A 21591-nucleotide genomic window follows, 5' to 3' on the forward strand; every position below is an offset into this window, starting at 1 on the left:
CTAAGGCCACACTGAAAAAACATACCTGCACTTTACTAAAGTGTGATCTGTCTGTTCACCTTGAGTATGCTCCTGACAGGTGATTAAAAATACTCAAGCTAACAGGGTTCTATTATCCCTGATTCCAGGCCAAAACAAACAAACAAACAACACTTCTGCTGCTTTGTAAGTGGGATAGATCACTTCTTTTGTGAAAACTGATGCCTCCTCCAGTGGACTGAACTATTATGCCTCGTTCGAATCCATAGTCTTTTGAACGTGTCTCTTGTAGAACATACCAATCAGGTTATGATAGGATATACGTTCTGTTGTCAACTGCTCATGTCTGCATTGCTAGGCTGTACAGTGGGCCTGACTGCCACACCGTCCTTCTGAGAAGTTTCAGGGCACCTGCCCGGTGTTGCCAGGGTCCTCACCTGCCACACTCCTCATGCCTGGATCACTAAACACTGCACTGGATGATATCAGGAACCTACTCAGAGCTGGCTGGACCAAGGATATGCATATGACCTGACAGCAGTCACATAATAACCCACAAAATAATGTGAAAGCTGTAGCCAATGAGAACTCCCTGGTAATGGATAAAATTGGCCACTTTGAGACCGAAAGAGTGAAAGCCTGTGGCTACAAAAAGCTAACTATGTGCTTCTGAGAGCTAATGAAGCTGGAGCTGCCGTGGGCCCATGGCACTGCATGGAAACGATGACGCCGCTGCAGGCACGTGGGCCTGGCTGGGCAGGCTCTGTCTCCCTTCCTCCCGCAGGTGAACCTCTCTGCACTAAGAAAACCCCCGAATGCGTGACTGCAGCTGCATCCCGAGAGAGCCTCACATGTTTCCTCGCCCATAACACCATAACCTTCTTGAGAACAGGGACTCACTCCCATTCACTATTACTAAACACTCCTTTCCAGAATAAAAAAAAAAACAGTACATACTCTGGCTGGCCTACCAAAAGTGCTCAACAATTCCCATATATGTGCTTGTTAACACACTCTTCTTTTTTGTGCTTTTAAGTTTGTAGGTTACTGGGGAGGGAGCCTGGGGAAAAGGAATCAGAAGAAACATTTGTCACTTTGAGAGCAGGCAATGGGGTCTTGTGTTTGTTTTAGCACTGTCTGGCTTGGCATGCTTAATATACACACTGCAGCAAACTGTCTGGAAAACAGATTAATTGAAGCTTTCTCTTCTCTAGGAATCATCTCAGAAAAGCAAGTTTCAGTTCTGCAAGTGGTCAACTCAAGAATTACAATTTACAACTTTTAGATTTTTGTCCTTGTTTCTATGTCAGTTATGAAAACACAGGCCTTGCACCTGGGAACCAAGTTATACGGGCTCCGACCCATCCTCCCAGCAGCCAGAGATCGAAGCGACACAGGGTCTCCAAAGTACACATGAATGTTTCCAAACTTCTCAGAGAGGATTCTCCTGGCTTTCAACAATCCCTATGAGTGTCATAACAGGGGGGAAAAATAGGAATAAATCCAGAAATTAGTTGATGTATAAACTAGCACTTTCTATAAATTCCAGTAAAGTCAAGCTTGGCTATCAAGCTTTACGTACAGTTGTTGATTCTTTCGGCTTAGGAACCCCTAGAAGCTCATATGCATACAGAGTTTCTTCCAATATCCTATCGTAACTGATGCTGATTGGAACAAGGTAGGTATCAAAAACTTCTCTTTTAAAAAATGGTTCCATCACAATATTCAGAAGACCTAGAAACACAGGGAGAAAGAGCTTTTCATACATACTGAAAAGGAGAGCAAACAAGGGCGTGGGAAGATACTAAGAATATACATCACATACCAAGCCCATAAATATAATATAGACAGTTGAACTTAAAGAAACAGTTGCACTTATAAGGTAAAGAATATCTTGCAAAACAAAAAAGGAAGCGTCATGTTCATTAAGCAGCTATGACGACACCACACCTGAAGCCTCTGGGTTTGTATTTTTCCTTCAGTCTGTAAGGAACCTACCAAATTTTGGAGTCAATGTCTTGGCAGAGCGGCTTCTTGTCCCTTCGAGGAAAAATTCAACAGGAGCATAACCATTCTTTAAAGAGAAAACACAAACAAACAAAACAAAACACAAAACCCGTTGCCTACTCTCAAAGTAATAAATGCTTCTTTTGATTCCTTTTCCCAAGTTCCCTCCCCAGCCCTCTGAGCAAACACTGCTCACAGTGAAACTTAAACAAGGGAGCCACACAGAGTAAACAGATTGCTGAGGTTATGTACATTCCTCGAGGGGAAAGAAACAGCTACGTGGTCCATTCAGAAGTTAAGAATTTAAATAAGGCCTTACAGCAAATGTCAGTGAAAAGAAAGCACAGCTTGAAAGCACTGGGTAGTTATCTGCATTTACCCGTAACATGGTTTTCACATATTCGGAGAACACGGCCCAGTAGAGTTTATTGCCGCCAAAGGTACGCCGCATGAAGAAAGCCCCTGACATCCGCAGCAGCTCGCCAATCATCTTCATTCCCAGGAAGTCTACCAGAGAAAGGCTGGTTAGTATTTATCCACAGAGTGCAACTTCCTATAAATATCTCAAGTCAAATTCTAAGATAGGTTTCATGTATGTAAGACACTCCTCATCTTAAGAAACATCTAATGGGATTATGGGAAAGAATGGCCTCGGTGGGCAGGTGCTGGTAGGGGGGTTACCTTGTGCACCCTCCTTCCCATGCACCTCTGCATCTACAACCAGACCAGCTAGAGACAGGGGCGGCAGCCGTCACTATGGCATCATGCCAACCTTTTCAGTCAGTACTGCTGCTGACCTCAATGACGTGAGTGAGTACTCAGTTATTTGTGTCCAACTCTTTAAGACCCCATGGACTGTAGCTGGCCAGGCTCCTCTGTCCATGGGATTCTCCAGGAAATACTGGAGTGGGATGCCACGCCCTCCTCCAGGGGATCAAACCGGCATCTCCTGTGTTTCCTGCATTGGCAGGCAGATTCTTTACCCACTGAGCCACCTGGGGAGCCTGGCCTTGATGACAGATCAACACATCCTTCATGCTCTGGACAGGTAGGCCGAACTAGCTCACGCTCTCCTTTCCTTTCTACCCATCAGGTAAAAATATTGATGTTCCTTTAGAAGCACAGATCAGAAAAGAAAAGTCAAGAATGAAAAGAAAGAGTTCACCATCAGTTTTTAAAAAGTTCTTTTCATTTTTTCCTAATTTTCAAATAACTTTTTCACACGTCTACATAGATGGAAATGCTTTTAAAGTGCTTAGGTTCCTGGCAGTTTTTGTTTTACTGTTAGTGCTCAGTCGTGTCTGACTCTTTGTGACTCTATGGACTGTAGCTCACCAGGCTCCTCCGTCCACAGAATTTTCCAGACAAGAATACTGGAGTGGGTTGCCATTTCCTCCTCCAGGGGATCATCCCGGCCCAGGGATCAAACTCATATCTCTTTAGTCTCCTGCTCTGGCAGGCAGATTCTTGACCACGGTGCCACCTGGGTTTATTAACAAAGGTGTATGATTGAATCCAGATGGCTCAGTGGTAAAGAATGTGCCTGCAATGCAGGAGACCCAGGTTTGATCCCTGGGTCAGGAAGATCCCCTGGAGAAGGAAACGAAACCACTGCTCTGGTATTTTTGTCTGGAGAATCCTAGGGACAGAGAAGCCTGGTGGGCTACAGTCCACGGGGTCGCAAAGAGTCAGACATGACTGAGTACACACATACTGGTTGAATCCCAGCTTTCTTGGCTACCTATAAGGGAGATAAAAAACAATTTCTTTGCCTTGGCAATCCTACTTCTTGGAATCAATCCTACAGAAATAAAAGCACTAATATGAAGATATCTTGAAAAGTTGTTTGTTACAGCAAAACTACTACATTATGATACATATACACTGCTGTACCAATTTTTATGTAGCAATAAAATTTTATGTAGCAATAAAATGTTAGACATGAAGTTACAATCTTACCAGAAAAAGTCATACCACATACAAAGATTAAACCAAAACACATCAAGGACCTAAATATAAAACCTAAGTCTATAGAACTTTTAGAAGAAAATATAGGGGGAAAGCTTTATAACATTGGATTTGACAATGATTTCTTGGATATGAGACCAAAAGCACAGAAAATAAAAGAAACAACAGACAAATTGGACTACAGTTGTCCTTGGGTTGGCAGAAGTCTGTGGGGGACTGGTTCTGGGACTCTCTGTGGGTACCAAACACTTGGATGTTCAAGTCCCTTATATAAAAGGGCAGAGTATTTGCATATAACCTAGCACACCTTCGTACACTTTAAATCAGCTCCAGATTACTTATAATTCTTAATACAGCTGCTTGTAAATAGTTATAACTATACTGTAAATGCTATGCAAATAGTTTCCAATGAATGGCCAAGTTCAATTATTGCTTTTTGGAACTTTCTGGAGTTTTTATTCCAAATATTTCTGATCTATGGCCGGTTAAATCCATGAATACAGAACTTGTGAATACACATGGCTGACCATAAATCAAAATGAAAAACTTCCGCTCTTGGTGAAACAGGTCACCAGCCCAGGTGGGATGCATGAGACGGGTGCTCGGGCCTGGTGCAATGGGAAGACCCAGAGGAATCGGGTGGAGAGGGAGGTGGGAGGGGGGATCGGGATGGGGAATACGTGTAGATCTATTGCTGGTTCGTGTCAATGTATGACAAAACCCACTGAAAAAATAAATAAATAAATAAATTTTAAAAAAAAAAAGAAAAAAAGAAAAACTTCCGCTCATCAAAGGACACAATCAACAGGGTGAAAAGGGATGAAATATTTACAATCACATATCTGATAAGGGGTTAATATCCAGAATATATAAAGAACTCCTACAACTCATCAACAAAGAAAATAAACAATCCAAAGGACGTAAATACTCCTCTGAAGAGGATATAGAACTGGTTAACAAGCACATGAAAATATGCTTAACATAACTAATTACCAGGGAAATACAAATCAAACTCATGATGAGATATCACTTCAAACCCATCAGGAAGACTATTATTAACAAAAACAAAAAAATTTAAAAAACCAGAAAATAATAAGTGTTGGTTGGATGTGGAGAAATTGAACCTGCGTGCACTGTGGGGGTGCAGCCACTACAGAAAACAAAACGGCAGTTCCTCAAACAATTAAAAATAAAATTACCATCTAACCCAGCAATTCTACTTCTGGCTATATACCTGGAAGAACTGAAAGCAGAGACTCAAACAGGTATTTATCCATCTACACTCACTGCAGCACTATTCACAACAGCCACAAAGTGGAAGCATCCCAAGTGTCCAGGGACAGATGAGTGAATAAACAAAATATGGTATATATAAAACAGTGGGAGGTAGTGAAGGATGAGCAAGCCTGGCGTGCTGTAGTCCACGGGGTTGCAAAGAGTCGGACACGACTTGGCAACTGAAAAAGACGACACTGGAGTATTATTTAGCCTTAAAAAAAAAAGAAAACTCTAACAGACACTACAATATGGATGAACCTTGAGGACACTACGCTGCGTGAAACAGGCTGGCAACAGAAGGACAAATTCTGTGTAATTCCACTCACAGAAGGTAGTGGAGTAGTCAGATTTGTAGAGATACAAAGCATTAACAGAATAGTGATTGCCAGGAGCTGCAGGGAGAATAGAATGAGAGATTAAGTGTTAAATGAAGACAGAAATTCATTTTTGCAAGATGAAAAGACTTCTGTGGATGGGTTGTAGTACAACAGTGTGAACGTTATGTCACTGAACTGTGCACTGAAAAATGATGAAGATGGCAAATTTTATGTTTTGTGCATTTTACCACAATTGAAAAATAGTAAAAAGAGTTTAGACCTCTTTTTTTTTAAGATTTAAAATATTTTTTTATTTTATGGCCGCACTGCACAGCATGTGGGATCTTAGTTCCCTGACCAGCGACTGAACCCGCATTGCCTGCATTAGAAATGTGAAGTCTTAATCAACAGACCGCCATGGAAGTCCCTTTAGATTAAAAAAATTTTTTTTACTTTTTTAAAAAAGAGTTTAGATCTATTTATTGACCTATAGAGATAACCACTGATGCACTATCAAATAAAAAACAACAACAGTAGGATAGTATAATCTCCCTTTTCGACCTAAACCAAAAGCCCTATGTGCACATACGCTTGCTTATGTCTGTTTAGGCCAGTAGAGCACAATACAGAGGACATAATCCAACTATTACACCTGGAACTGGAAGGAAGGAGGGAGAGGCTATTATATTTTCATCATTTTCTTCAACTTCCTTGGAATTGTTAAAATCATTCCAGTGAACATTTTAATTTTTACAACCAAAATAAAAAAGGAAAGTAGAAGACCGAAGCGTACCCATTCCTGCTGCTATGACCGGCACAGGTAAGTCATAGTTGTACAAAAGGAAAGACAACATCAGAAAGTCGATGTAGCTCCGATGACTCGGCAGCAGGACAACTGGATGCTCCTGGATGGCTCGCTGTAGCTTTAAGACAAAGATTACACTTGGAACACTTTTAGCTTTCATTCTTATTAAAACTGTATCTTATTTCAGAAAGGGGAAGAATGTGCTACAGAGGGAACACTAACAATGTTTTTCTGCCTCTCTGACCACATACACAAAACTTATTTCTGAGTTCTAGCTAAATAATCTCACATAATGCAAGAATATTAAAAATGTAAAATTTACAGATCATAATAATAATAATGGTGATGATCACTAACACATATTAGTTGAGCAGCAATTAAGCATGTTACATGCATTGTTTAATATCACACACATATTTGTAAATAAGGCCTAAGCCTTATTCAGCTTCCTTGGTTGTGACAGAGTCATGCCACTAATGTTCACTGGGAGCTGGGAATGAATCTGAAGTCAGTCTGAGTTAAGAAGTCAACAATTAGCTGCTGTACTAGACTGACTGGTGGTTTGTAGGAAGAGAGAGTAAGTCTCTCTCAGAGATTTAAAAAAAAAATTATACATTGTTAGGACCAAGAAAATGAATGGTACTTTTCTATTTATACACTAGACTCAGGGGAGAGTGGATGCCTGGTAGTAGGGACAAATGCAACTGAAGTTCCCAAAACATTTCTCAGGCTATCAACCTCAAAAATACCCAATGTGTCAACATACTGTCTCTTTTTCTGAAATCTAAGTACACAATCAACTGAGGTAAGGTAGTTTGTAATCAGTTAGGACCTAGCCAGCAACATTCCCTGCCCCCAGCACTGTACCAAACACCCTCCTGCAGAGATCCAGACAGTAAGTCAGCAATTTAGAAATTAGTCACAGGAGGAAAAAGAAGAAATACTTGGAAGCAAAGTAAATGACTGAATAAAAACACAGCATTAAAAGACATGAGTAGGAAGGCCAATGAATTTAAGAGTTTCCAAGTTAATTTTTAAAATGTATTAAAAACATAAATGGATAAAATAATCTTCATAGAGAAAGCTCTTATTTTCAGAAAAAAATAAAGTATTAAATGATAGGAGTGATGGAATTACAAAAATCAGCATTTGGCAATGGTAAGAGTAATAACTGGATTCAAGCAAAAATCATCAATGGGTATAAAAACTAACAGAGGAAAGTATGATGACAAACAGGAACCTGAAGCACTCCCCAAGACGTGTATTAATGACAAGGGAATAGAGAGCAACTCTACAGTGGAGACACGTGGCAGAGAGTGGTGAGCACCTGACAAATGTGAACAGTACCAGGAACAGGCAAACAGAGGCCACCCGCTCACGGGCTGAGACACTGAGAAGGACACGGCCTTTGCCTGATTGAGAAAAGAGCGCCAACCTGGATCAAGGGGCAGCAGAAAACACCTGGTCCGTTTCCTTCAAAAGCAGTACCATGAAACACAAACAAAGACTACGGAATTGTTCTAGATAAAAAACTCCAAAGAGATAGGGAAGCTGACTGTGACATATGACGTAGGGCTTTCCTTGCCTGTATGTGCCAGAGCTGGGACAGCTGGTGAAACATGAATAGGATCTGTATTACCAGCGCGGTGTCAATGTTAATTTGCTTCTTTTGATAATTACACCACAAGAGAATGTCTCTGTTTATAGGAAAAACACGCCAAAAAGGTGTGTGAGTAACAAGAAAATGAAATGTTGTAGAACCTCAGTGAAACATACACAGAAATTCTCTTGCTACTCAGTGAACATCTGACATTAGCTTAGTCTGTCAAGTCCGTACATAAGTGACTAAGTCGGTTTGTCTGAAGCCTGCAGGTCTGAAGGGAAGAGGGAGAAATATCCATCAGAGAGGCAGAGCTGTTTTATGCTCAGGCTGGACACTGCTTGATAACCAGGAGCTGCTCATCCAATGCAAAGTGAGACGCCTTTGAGTTGAAGAAACTGTGAGGGGTTGAAGAAGAGATTGTTTTTTAACAAGCAATACTCACTTTCTGAATCCCTTCTTCATTTACACGCACTTTTGAGAAAATCTGTTTAAATATTTTACTCAGGGCAAAGGCAAAAAACCGAATGGCTCCTAGCCGCAGCTTGTGGCTCATTTCATCCAGGATCTCACAGGCTTCCTCTCGGAGGACCTCGACAGGTTGAAGGGATTCCTTGGAAAGCTAAAAGGGAAAGCAGGGATAAATTTCTGGGGGGGGGGAAAAAAAGTCCAAATTCTTTTTGCTCAAATCAGTAGGACCAGTTCCAAATGGACTAACATTACATAACTCAGAAATGGCATGTTTTGTTCTTAATTTAAATGGATATGATTTAAGCTTATATCCAAATTCTCTAAGTTGCTGCTCAAAATCTAGTGTCTGAGAACATATACTTTGAAAGTAGTTACTTTCAGTAGATTATTGTACCTCTTCGTCTAATTGCTTAGTGCTATTACAAGGCAACAACATACAAGGTGAAAATGTAAGGTTCTATTGAAATAACCACTCACTGTGTCAGATATGCAGGACACTGGTACAAAAATCTCTGAACTATCAAAGGATAATTAGTGAAATTCATGACCTCACAATGGAATGCTCTTCATTCATATGGCAGGCCACATCTTTCTGTACAGAGAACAAAATGTTGGCTGTGTGCTGGGACTGCCAAGTGCCTGGAGACGAACAAGTCACAGCTTCTGTCCGCAAGGAAGCCTAATCTGTTCCTTTAACCTCCCCCTAAACAAGCACTTTGAAAAAGAGTAAAATCTATGTAATAAATAATATTTGTTCCTACTAAAGGAGAATGCTCTTAAAGACGAGGATGGGATGTTAGAGCCCCAATCTCCCCAGTCACATGCAGTGAAGGAGTTTCACTTTTTGAAAAAACTGAGGTGAATTTAACACACAAATTGCCATATCAAAGGAAATAAGTCAGTGGCATTTAGTACTTTCACAAATGTATAATTATCCTCTACTTAGCTCATATCTCAGGTTTTCTCTAACATTTTAAGATTTTTTTTTAAATGGGGACCATTTTTAAAGTCTTCATCAATTTGTTACAATATTACTTTTGTTTTATGTTCTGGTTTTTGGCTGTGAGGCATGTGGGATCTTAAGTCCTCGACCAGGGATCGTAGCCCCTGCACTGGATGGCAAAGTCTTAAGCACTGGATCGGCAGGAAGTCCCTGTATCTGAGCTTTTGAGGAGCCAGTTCAACAGGCCCAAGACTGTGGGGCCAAGATAAACTGCTTCCTCTTACCTGATACTCCCTTATTTTACTCAGAGCTTATCCTTCTACTCAGAAAAGTGATGAAGCAAGAAAGGTTTAGTGATATGATCAGAACAAAACCTACACTGAATATAAACAGACCAAAGATGGAATGAACAGGCGGTGGGAAAGGGAAGACAGTGGCCATAGAGTGAATAACTGAAAAGTCTGAATGAGGAGAATAGGGAGGGCAACAGTTACAGCAAAAATGTTTCCAATCTTGGAAAAGCCTTAGATCTGTTCTTTTGTCTTTATATCATCATTCTATTTTAAAAACTATGATAAAATAAAATAACATGAAATTTACCATTTTAACTATTTTTAAGTGTAAAGTTTGGTGGCCTTGTATCTGTTGTCAGATTAAGGGAAGAATCAACAGAGAAAAAAAGGCTGAAGACAGAGACAGGGAGAGGATGTCTGCTAGCAGTCTCAGAAGAGATTAACGTGTGCTCGCCTTGCCCTGGAGAACAGAGCCCTTGTCGCTGAGCCCAGACTGAAGCACACAGGAAGCGGGTGCAGATACAGACATACCTGAACATAAGGAACAGGAATCTGAGGAAAATAATTTCTAGTATTTGTCATTATTCCAAAGTAAAAATATGATTGTTTGCTAATGGCAAGAAGGGTAGAGTCTAATAAGAGCTTAAGGTTTGGCACATTTAGGGGACGGGAAGGGACTGATGTAGAGGGGATCTCAAGTCTGGAGATAACTGATGTGCACAACTCTGTCCATCCTCCCAGGAGCAGCCAGGGACCTGGGGACATGAACAGAGCGCTACACTGACACAGATCCCGGGCTGTCTGGGCGGCAGACTGCGGTACGTGAGAATTACAGTTACTGGTGACATAGTTCAGCCAGTAATCCTAGCAAAGGCTAGTTAGGAAGAATTAGAAAGGCAGAATGAGAAAAAGAGAAAAAAGGAGGACTCAAGGATTTGGTGGCAATGGATTTCAGGAAATGAGCCTAGGAAAAGGAGGACACTTGGAAAACTATCAAGATAGTTCAGGCCAGAGACAAAAGAGCCCCAAATAAAGGCAATAATGGGTGCTGAAGACAAGGGTAACAGCAGTGTGACGCTCAGTTTTAGGCAAAAGAATGAGTAGTAGGGACAGTGCAGGGGTTAACAAGGCAGATATACTGATTCTGAGGTACTTCTGAGACACAAATTATATATCCAGCGGGGAACAGGGATGTTGGAGATAAAATTCTGAATGTCAATAATCTAGCCAAGGGTAGAGATATCGTTTGGATATCATCAGACTATAGATGAAAAGTGAAATGATAAGAATGGATAAAATCGATCAGGGAGACTGTAGAGAGGAAGAGAAAGAGGCTGCTGAGATTAAATCCTGAGAAACACTGGCAGATGTAAAAACATATAGAAGAGGTTAACAAGGAAGATGTAAGAAGAGACCATCTGTGTGATGTCCCAGGTGTCAGGGTAAGAGCGCCTGAAGAAGAGTGTCCCACAACACTGACACGGTAATAGCTGACAGAGCGCAGACTGAACGGGCCCCCGGGATCGGGGTACTTGGAGACCCATAGTAACGTTCACTGGATGGGTTTTAGCAAGTGAACTTCTGAAACTGGGGTGTGAGGAGGGCATCTGCTCCCATCACTTCATGGGAAATAGATGGGGAAACAGTGGAAGCAGTGTCAGACTTTATTTTTTGGGGCTCCGAAATCACTGCAGATGGTGACTGCAGCCATGAAATTAAAAGACGCTTGCTCCTTGGAAGGAAAGTTATGACCAACCCAGGCAGCATATTAAAAAGCAGAGATGTTACTTTGCCAACAAAGGTCCATCTAGTCAAAGCTATGGTTTTTCCGGTGGTCATGTATGGATGTGAGAGCTGGACTATAAAGAAAGTGGAGAGCCGAAAAATTGATGCTTTTGAACTGTGGTGCTGGAGGAGACTCTTGAGAGTCCCTTGGACTGCAAGGAGATCAAACCAGTCCATCCTCAAGGAAATCAGTCCTGAATATTCATTGGAAGGACTGATGCTGAAGCTGAAACTCCAATACTTTGGCCATCTGATGCAAAGAACTGACTCATTGGAAAAGACCCTGATGCTGGGAAAAATTGAAGGCAGGAGGAGAAGGGGACAACAGAGGATGAGAAGGTTGGATGGCATCACTGACTCAATGGACATGAGTTTGAGTAAGCTCCGGGAGTTGGTGATGGACAGAGAGGCCTGGCGTGCTGCAGTCCATGGGGTTGCAAAGAGTCGGACATGACTGAGTGACTGAAGTGAACTGAAGAGGGCAGCCTATACTTCTAAGAGTCAGGATAAGAAGGAAAGGAGAACTGGAGAGTTAAAAGAAAGAATACATGGCCAGGAGGGGGCCTTCCTCCAGATAGGTAACGTACATGCCAGTTTGAGCCAGCAAAGAACGCTGGGGAGTAAGAAAGACAAGACCCCTGGAGACAGGAAGGATGTGAACAGATGAAGAACACAAGTTAACAGGCTCGTTTGTTCAGGAGGAATGACTTCCTCGAGGCACTGGAGGAAACCAGAGAAGCAGAGAGTGACTTGGTCTCTTATTCTGTGCAGCTGGGCTTCTCATGTGCCCAACAGACATGCCGTCCCTATAGAGCCCTCTTCCTGGAAACCTAAAGACGCTAGTCTTCCCACTGTTTGTGCCCAGTGTTGTCCCTCTTCAGTTCATTCTCCATCGCACAAACCTGAGCGGTCTCCTAATGCAGACGTGATCACATCCTGCTACCACACCCTGTGAGACAAAGGGAGCCCGAGGCGGAGAAGGGGCAGCAGACATGGAAAGAAAATAGACAAGTGCTATTTTCAGGAGAGCACATCAGCAGCTCTCAGTGACTGCCAGTGTATGAGAGCAAAGTCAGAAGTGGAAGACGGCATCCAGATTTTTGGTTTGAGCAACTAACACACGGTGGGGAAAATTCTTGGAGACAGGGTAATCTGGGGTGGGGGATGGGGTGGGAGAATATCCATGGCACGAGGGTAAGGTGAATCAAAGACTTTGATTTATACATCTTGAATATGAGGTGCTTTGGGAACTTCCAAGTGGATATCCAGTAAACTACAAAAATATACATATGAAACTCCAAAAAGATCTGGGCTGAAACAATAGATACTAATTATATTATTTATAATATACTATTTTTATATAGTAATCTTATAATCAAGATTATAATATCAATAACCTCAGATACACAGATGACACTACCCTTATGGCAGAAAGCAAAGAAAAACTAAAGAGCCTCTTGATGAAAGTGAAAGAGGAGAGTGAAAAAGTCGGCTTAAAACTCAACATTCAGAAAACTAAGATCATGGCATCTGGTCCCATCACGTCACGGCAAATAGATGGGGAAACAACGGAAACAGTGACAGACTTTATTTTTTGGGGTTCCAAAACCAGTGCAGATGGTGACTGTAGCCATGAAATTAAAAGATGCTTGCTCCTTGGAAGAAAAGCCATGACCAACTTAGACAGCATATTAAAAAACACAGACATTACTTTACTGACAAAAGTCTGTCTAGTCAAAGCTATGGTTTTTCCAGTCGTCATGTATGGATGAAAGTTGGACTATACAGAAAGCTGAGTGCCGAAGAATTGATGCTTTTGAACTGTGGTGTTGGAGAAGACTCTTGAGAGTCCCTTGGACTGCAAGGAGTTCCAATCATTCAATCCTAAAGGAGATCAGTCCTGAATATTCATTGAAAGGACTAATGCTGAAGTTGAAACTCCAAATACTTTGGCCATCTGACGCGAAGAACAGACTCATTGGAAAAGACCCTGATGCTGGGAAAGATTGAAGGTGGGAGAAGGGGACAACAGAGGATGAGATGGTTGGATGGCATCACTGACGCGACAGACTTGAGTTTGAGTAAAGTCCGGGAGTTGGTGATAGACTGGGAGGCCTGGCATGCTGCAGTCCATGGGGTCGCAAAGAGTTGGACATGGCTGAGCAACTAAACTGAACTGAACTGAATATTATAATATGGAGACAGTATAAGGAAGGCACTTAAAATTTTGGCAACAAATGAAACTGCCCAGTGAGTGAGTACAATAAGAAGGGGCGAGAACAAAATCTTGAGGAACAGCGGCATTTAAACGGACGGGCAAAAGAAAAGAAGCCCGTAAAGATAACTGAGGAATAAAAACACAGATGTGGTGGGTTCAGTGGAAGACTACGGTGTCATGGAAAGAAAGGACAAAGCATGCACCAAAAGTTAGCCAGGATTTGAACTAGGTTGATTTTAGTCACAAGGAAGGAAGTCATTCACAGCCTTGGGAAGAACTACCACAAGGGGTTGGAAGCCAGTATATGAAGGGTGAGAAAGTAGGGCGAGAGGCCTAGAAACCAGCTAACTTCTTCAAAGGGCAGAGAAGTGGGAAAGGAAGGGAGGGGTACTAAGGAGAGAAGGAACCTGGTCAAAGGGGGTCTATTTAAGCTGGAAGAGCAGTGAGCATATTAAATGCTGATGGTAAAGAGCTGATAAAGAGGAAGAAGCTGAGACATCTGACTGGACAGGCAAGAGAGCCAAGTCCCTGAGGATGAGGAGCAGAAGGGAGGAGGGATCCAGAGCAAAGGAGTGGGGTAGGGATTAAACTCAAACAGAAGGGGCTCCATTTAAGAAAATGATGTATATTAGGTGCAGGTAAATTAGAAGCCTGATCACAGCAAGTTCAAAGAGTTCCCATATAATGGCTTAAATTTTCTTTGTGAAGTAGGAAGAAAAGTCATCTGTCAAGAGGACGTGGAGGTAGATTTGGAAGTTCAAGAAGAACGGGGCAATTAAAAAGTGCCATTTAGGAGAAAGGAAGGAGACGAGAAGAATGCCTGGGTCCTAACCTAGGTCAATTAAGTCAGAATCCCTATGGATGGGACCAAAGTATTTCTTTATCCATTAATTCAAGAAGTATTTATTGAACATGCACTATGTGCTAGGTACCAGGAATATAGCAATTTAAAAGAGAGAGAGAGACAAAAAAATTCTTGCTTTCACAGAGTTTACATACTTGTGGAAAATTGTGGTTACCTTCTGCCAAAGTTCTCTAGGTGATTCTAACAAAGAGTCAGTATTGAGAACAACTGTCTTTATCTTCTAACAGATGAGGAAACTTGACTTCACTTACGTGAAGTGAGAGAAGATTAATAATTTCCCCAAGACAGATCATGCTAGATGAAAACAATATGATTAACAGCATAGGTCATAAGTCTAAATCAGAGGAAAACAGACAGCAAATAATAAAGATAATAAAGAGTTTTCCTGGGAGATCAGTGGTTAGGACTCTGTGGTTTCACCGCCATAGACCCAGGTTCAATCCCCTGGTCAGATTTTGCAAGCCATGTGGTGCAGCCAAAAAAAAAAAAATTAAGAATGTTGCAAGACCATAAACCTGACTCACCTCCACTTAAATGTCAAAGAAGCAGGATCTCTCCATGAATATCAAGGTGCAGAAGCACACTACCACATGAAGGGCCACCACCGTGACGCTCCATCATGTCACCCTAGGACTTGGACCTGGACATCTCAAGTGACGTGTCCACAGCACAGAGCACAGCTTCTCTCTGCAGCCCTCTTCTCATCCCTCTTCTGAGCCCCTAACTCAGTGAATGGCTCCATCAGCCCAAATGTGAGATGTAGGCAGAGGGCCTTTTCAAGGCTCTCTGAATAATTTTGATGTGCCACGAGGTTTGAAAACCACAGGAAAAGTTACTTGTTCTGCTAGGGACACTCTTCTTCACCTATTGCACATAGAAAGTCCCTACACATCTTTCCAGCCCCATTTAAAAAATCACTTCTCTTACTCCCTGCACAAAATTAATCACCCTTATAATTAATTAATGTCCTTGCACACTGGCCTCCCACTAGCATGTCTTGTGTACATGTTTCATTGTAATTGACTGTACACCTGTCATCATTTCCTATTAGACTAAACACTCAAGAGGTCAAGAACTCTGCTCAACTAGCTCACTATTAGACACAATGTCTAGCAAAGAGGCTAACATGCATTATAGGTAAAATAAACGTTGGATGAATGTGCTAAATACAGTGAAATCTAAAAAGATACATTAAAAATAGCAAAATAAATTCATAGAATCAAGAAGAAAAAGAAACTTGTACACAATGAATGAATCTGGCTATGGCTGAAGATGGAATCACTTACCTGTTTAATGACATAATGAATCTCTTCAGAATTGAGAACACTACATTTAATATCACTTGGCTTACAAGGAGTAATTCCCTTATAGACAGGAGGTGTGTAGCATTTCATTGCAAACTTCAAGTCACTGACATGCCTCCTCTCCTCTAAAATATCTTCAAACTCATCCCACTTTTTGAGCTCTTTCTGTGGACAAGACAAAGGAAAGAAAGTCATGAACATGCTGTAAAATAAATTAAGACAGGTTAGGAACTACATTGGTAAGGTTTCATCTCTGTCAAAATTTTTATTCTGACATAGAATAAGGACAGAATGCCCTGGAGAAGGAAACGGTAACCCACTCCAGCATTCTTGCCTGGGAAATCCCATGGACAGAGGAGCCTGGCTGCAGTTCGTGGGGTCGAAAGAGTCGGACACAATTTAGTGACTAAACCACCACCACCACCACCACCACCACCATATGTATCTGAGAAAATTCCATATATGAAGTGAGTGGGTCGAAATAAATTTTTGCCTAAAAAAGAAAAGCAAAAAAAAAAAAAAAAAAAGAACAGGGTGTTCCAATGTTAGATTTTCACATAGTAAGAAAAAAAAATGTAGTTATCATTAGGCTCAATGAATTGATATTAAATTGTAATATTTTATTTTTGATTGCTCTCTTTATAAAGCCAGTGTCCCTGTGGGAAAGTTAACAAATACAGTAAAAGTGGGCACTAAGCTCTAGAGCAAATCTGATCAATTTCACAGGTTTCATCCATCACACTTGTTGTGTCTGCCTCTTTTACTTGTTTTAAAATTTTTTTCGTTTTAAATTTATTCAGCTGTGCCAGGCTTTACTTGTAGCATGTGAACTCTTAGTTGCGGCATGTGGGATCCAGTTTCCTGACCAGGAATTGAACTCAGGCCTGCCTGCATTGGGAACACTGAGTCCCAGCCACTGGAGCAATGGGGAAGTCCCCACTCCATGCCCTTTTAAAACACAATTCTGGCCAAATTCTGGTTTAACATATGACTTCCCCCTCAGCTCCTTCAGAATAAGACCTAAGCCACTCCTGGTGTCATACAAGAACCTCTGAGACCTGGCTTTTCCTTCTCACCACACTCACAGTCCACTTAACAGTGCGTGATTTGATTTCCCCAACACAGTCCATTGCTGACACGCCTCTGGGCCTCTGCACATGTCCATCGGCCTGGAGTGCCCTTCTGTTCCTATCATCCTTGCTCAGGTATCACTCTTCTGTGAAAACTCCTCGAATTCCCCTGATGGAATCACTCTGCCTTCCTCATTAGGGCTTCTTTCTACATATAACTATTATGGTATGTATCCCATGACATGATCATTTGCACATCTGCCTCCCTACTAAAATGCAATTACCTTGAGGGCATCTTTGTATTTTGCATCTGTGTATTTCCAACATCTAGCTCTGCTTGGAATATATATATTCTGAATGACTAAATGTTAAGGTAATTTAAAAAAAAAATCCAGATTTTTAAACAACATGAATATAAACAGAAACAAAAAAGCATTGATGGGGAGCTTAAGTATGAAAGGGTAGTATGAAATATGCAAACATGAACATTTTTATGTTCATATATAAAGAAAATATATGAGGGGAAAATATTGTAACTGTTGGAATTCTGGTATAAAACTGCAGTCACTGTAACATATCACAGACTCCTGCTGAAGAACCTCACATTAAATCTCACATTTCTCTAAGTAACAGTATAAGTTATATAGGCTCAGACTGGGTAGAATGCCACAAATTGCCATTATAAATGATATAATTTTAGGGACAGAAAGATCTTAAGAGACTTCCCATTTAGTGGTCCTAGGTGTGGGAAGAGAAAAGGACCAGAATCAGTTGGGGAGGTGTGTATAGGGTTGGGGGGTGCAGAGACAGACAGAGAGAGAGAGGAAGGGGGAGCGGGGAGAAAGGGAGTCCTCAGAACGAGAACTCGCCAGGCAGAGCAGCAGGAATGCATACTCTCCAAACTTGCAAGATATGTTCACCTACAGTCCTTCCATGGTTCTGTTAACTGCAGGATCAAACTCACACCTCTTAACACTTGACCCAGCTACACAAAGACCTAGTTATCTAAACAAGCTATGACAGCCCATGGCTCCTACAGCTTTGTTCAAGTTACCTCCAGGAGCAGCATTCCTTATCAAACATTTGGCACCTGTAATTAATATTCTTGGCATTGTGGTATATGTTGGTGATATGAGTTGGGTGACCCAGAGAGCCACAGCTTCTTTTGTTGGTAACCAGGTGCACGGTGGGACCAGTTGTTGAGACAGGGCACTTACAGATGGCCCTCCCCCACTGTTCGCCTGGACAGTACTCAGCCTTCAACCACAGTTTCTGTACATCTCCTCTGTGTACTTTTTCTAGATTCTCTTTAACGTAGGACTGAAATGGTCATCTTCTTCTTTGAGTCTGCAGGGAATCCTCATTACATTTTCATCTAGAAAACTTCAATCAACTTGTATTTGGTGTTTCCCCTACAAGACTGTGAACTTCTTGTCATGTGTCTTTTTAAAAAATTTGTTCTTTCTTTTTGGATGTGTTGGGTCTTCGCTGCTGCGAGGGCTCTTCTCTAGTTGCAGCGCACAGGCTTCTCGTTGTGGCTTCTCTTGTTGCAGAGCACGGGCTCCAGGGCGCACAGGATTTGGCAGTTGCGGCTTCCAGGCTCTGGAGCACAGGCCCAGTAGTTGTGGAGCATGGGCTTGGTTGCTCCACAGCATGTGCGATCTTCCCAGATCAGGGATCGCACCTGTGTCTCCTGCACTGGCAGGCAGGTTCTTTACCACTGAGCCAGCAGGGAAGCTCTTTGTCACGTGTCATACCTTTTTGTACTTCTAGTCCCTAGTAGGAACCCAGTCATCGTTTGCAGAATGGTAACATAAATTACTAAATGAAGCCACTTCTTGAGCCCTGTTGATGACAGCTCTCCAATATTCAGTCTAAAGCTCAAACTTCTCCCAATCTGGTCTAACTCAATGTCTAATACAGTGGTTCTAAACACAGGCTGCATATTAAAATTAACTCAGCGAACTTAAAAAAAAATTCTGATGCCCAGGCCCTCCCAAAGATTCCTGAATATTTTGGTCTGTGAGTTCTCCCTGCGTATCGGAAGTATTTTTGAAAGTACTTTAAGTACTTCCAACATGCAGCCAGGGTTGAGTGTTACTGCTCCTTAACTGGCCTTCCCCACATCTTGCTGGACAAGTATTTACCATCCTAAAATAAATACTCACAGGAGCAAAATACAATGAGGAGTCCAAGTCAGAAGACTGAGGTGAAGTGTTTTTCCACCACTGTCTTCCCTATCTTACTCTGTACAGCAAGCCTCTACCTGTACCCCTGTCAACTGCTCTGGTGGGCCCATTCACTCAACAGTGACCGAGAGCCCCAAATACACCAGGCGTTGCTCCACAGGTCAAGAATACAGCCTGAGCAGGGCAGACAGGCTGTGTGAGGGAGCTGAGTGTGCCCTTAAGGGGATAAACAACGAAGAAACAAGATGGGCTCACGCAGGGGTCCACCGTAACATGCTGGCAAAGGTGCCTCTATGGGAGCGCCCTGACTTACAGCATGTGCCGCTGTCTGTGGTATACACCCTCCCACCTGGCAAGTTTCAGGCTACCAACGCCTGTGTGGGTGCTAAGGTGCTTCATCGTATCTGACTCTGTGCAGCCCTACGGACCTTTGCGCCACGGGATTCTCTGCCCATGGGATTCTCCAGGCAAGAGTACTGGAGTGGGTTGCCATGCCCTCCTCCAGGGGGTCTTCCCGACCCAGGAATCGAACCTCTGTCTCTCACATCTCCTGCGTTGGCAGAGGCGGGTCCTTAACCACTAGTGCCACCTGGGAAGCCTCAAGCTACCAACACAGCCTTACTAAACCCAAGAGTTAGGAGGAGGTGGAAGGAGCCACTGTACTTTAGGATTTCCACCTTACAGTGTGACATAAATAACTTCAAGAGCATAACAGTGAAATTTAGTAAACTAATGAGGAAGTGCTGAGTTGTATTAACTATTTTTAACAGAATTTATTTAATGGACATTTATATAATAACCTTTATTTTTAATAACAGCAGTGTTTTAACCATAGGGTTGCAAACTTCATACAAGTTAAACAATGAGCTTTGAAAGTCAGGATAAACTGCTGTAGCACAACACCGAAGAGAGAATGTAAAGAAAATAAAACAGTAACTAATGAAGGAGAGTGATTGGAGAGCTACTTTAGACTGACTGTCGGGGGGTGGGTAAGGCCTCTTTGAGATGATGCTTGAGCTGGGATCTCAATAATAATAATAGTGATAATAATAAAAGGCCAGCAATGCAAAGTTCTGGGAAAACACAGCATGTCGTACTCTAAGTACTCTGAGGAGGGAGCATGCTTACTTCTGAGAAACAGAAGGCCAGTGTGGCTGAATACCAGCGAGCGAGATGAGTCAGTTCAGAGACAGAGCAGTCGCCCGACTGTGTAGTCTTGTAGGACACTGTAAAAGGACTAGACTTTTCAGTCAGACTCTAATAGGAAGTTGTAATTTGCGTTACCCCAGCAATTACCCAGTCCCAGCCTACTTTTCATCTGTGGTATCACTGGACGATTCCAAGCAGACCTATGGCTTCAGATACAACCTACTTGCTGATGACCGTCATATCCATGTATGAAGGCCAGATCATCCTCTCTTACTCTGGTATCATATTTAAATATCATATGAAATATACTTATAGGTCATATCATTAGAAATATCATATTTCTAACTGTATTTGGATGTTTCCCCAAATCTTTGTGATGTATTGGGTCCATAACAACATAATTCACAAGTTAAAAATCACAATGTTGCCTCTTACATCTCCAACTCACCACATCTTAAACTGAAATTACTATTGTTTAATCCCAACTAAACCTGTTCCTCTTCCTCTTTCTTACCAGTGAAAGGTGGCATCGTCCCCCCAGGTGCCCTATCACAGAAATCAGGAGTCAGTTTCAGAAGGCCGCCTCTTGGCCACCACATGTAACTGTCCAGAGCACCAGACTAACTCACCCATCTCCCTTCTCCACAGACTCACTGCCACTCATCACTTTCCTGAACTGTGGCAACAGAGTTCTAACTGATCCTCACGCTTCCAGATCAGATTCCTTCCCTAAGTCTTTCTACAGTCTCTGCTTTAGTAAAAGAGATTATCCACACAATTTGAGAAAACTAGTAGTCTTCTTGGGCTTTCAAAAATACAAATCCGATCATCCTTAAATGATGCCCTGTAGGGACTTCCCTGGTGATCCTGGGGTTAAAACTGCACAGGGGGAACAGGTTAGAACAGGTTCCTTTCCCTGGTCAGAAAGGAAACTAAGATCCCACATGCCGCAGCCAAAAAAAAAAAATAAATGGTTGCCTCATAAAGTTAAGATTTATCCTTAAGGGCATTTAAACATATAAAACTCCTTTAGGAAATATCCTCTGCCTATTTGCTTAGCGGTGCTTCTCATATTCCCTTTATTCTACCCGAGCCTATCTTGGTTCCCCCAAACATGCTAGGGTGTGGTCTTCTTACGTTGGTGCCTAGGGTAGTCTTCCTCTTCCTCATCTACCATTCGTATCTCAAAATCTCATTTCAGGTGTCATATTCTCCTAGAAGCCTCCTCGAAGTCCCCGAACAGGTTGGGTACTCCTTCTCATCCCTCCCACAACATACTGTGCATGCTTCAATCATTGCGCTTATCTCACCTGTGTGTGTACTAAGTTGCTTCAGTTGTGCCTGACTCTT

The 21591-nt window shown here is 42.1% G+C and overlaps 1 protein-coding gene across 2 annotated transcripts in view; it reads right to left on the reverse strand.

Annotated features, from left to right (window-relative positions):
* Window positions 1-21591, reverse strand: part of GNPAT (glyceronephosphate O-acyltransferase) — a 34530-nt gene that overhangs the window by 10795 nt on the left and 2144 nt on the right. For both annotated transcript variants that reach the window (XM_043477144.1, XM_043477146.1), the window contains exons 2-8: window positions 15816-15998; window positions 8400-8576; window positions 6343-6472; window positions 2366-2493; window positions 1978-2053; window positions 1562-1713; window positions 1313-1443 (exon numbers count right to left, since the gene is read on the reverse strand). In XM_043477144.1, the coding sequence (XP_043333079.1) occupies window positions 1313-1443; window positions 1562-1713; window positions 1978-2053; window positions 2366-2493; window positions 6343-6472; window positions 8400-8576; window positions 15816-15998 (977 nt within the window). The remainder of the gene's footprint in view (window positions 1-1312; window positions 1444-1561; window positions 1714-1977; window positions 2054-2365; window positions 2494-6342; window positions 6473-8399; window positions 8577-15815; window positions 15999-21591) is intronic.

Source organism: Cervus canadensis, chromosome 8 (assembly GCF_019320065.1).
Source record: "Cervus canadensis isolate Bull #8, Minnesota chromosome 8, ASM1932006v1, whole genome shotgun sequence".
NCBI classification, from domain to species: Eukaryota; Metazoa; Chordata; class Mammalia; order Artiodactyla; family Cervidae; genus Cervus; species Cervus canadensis.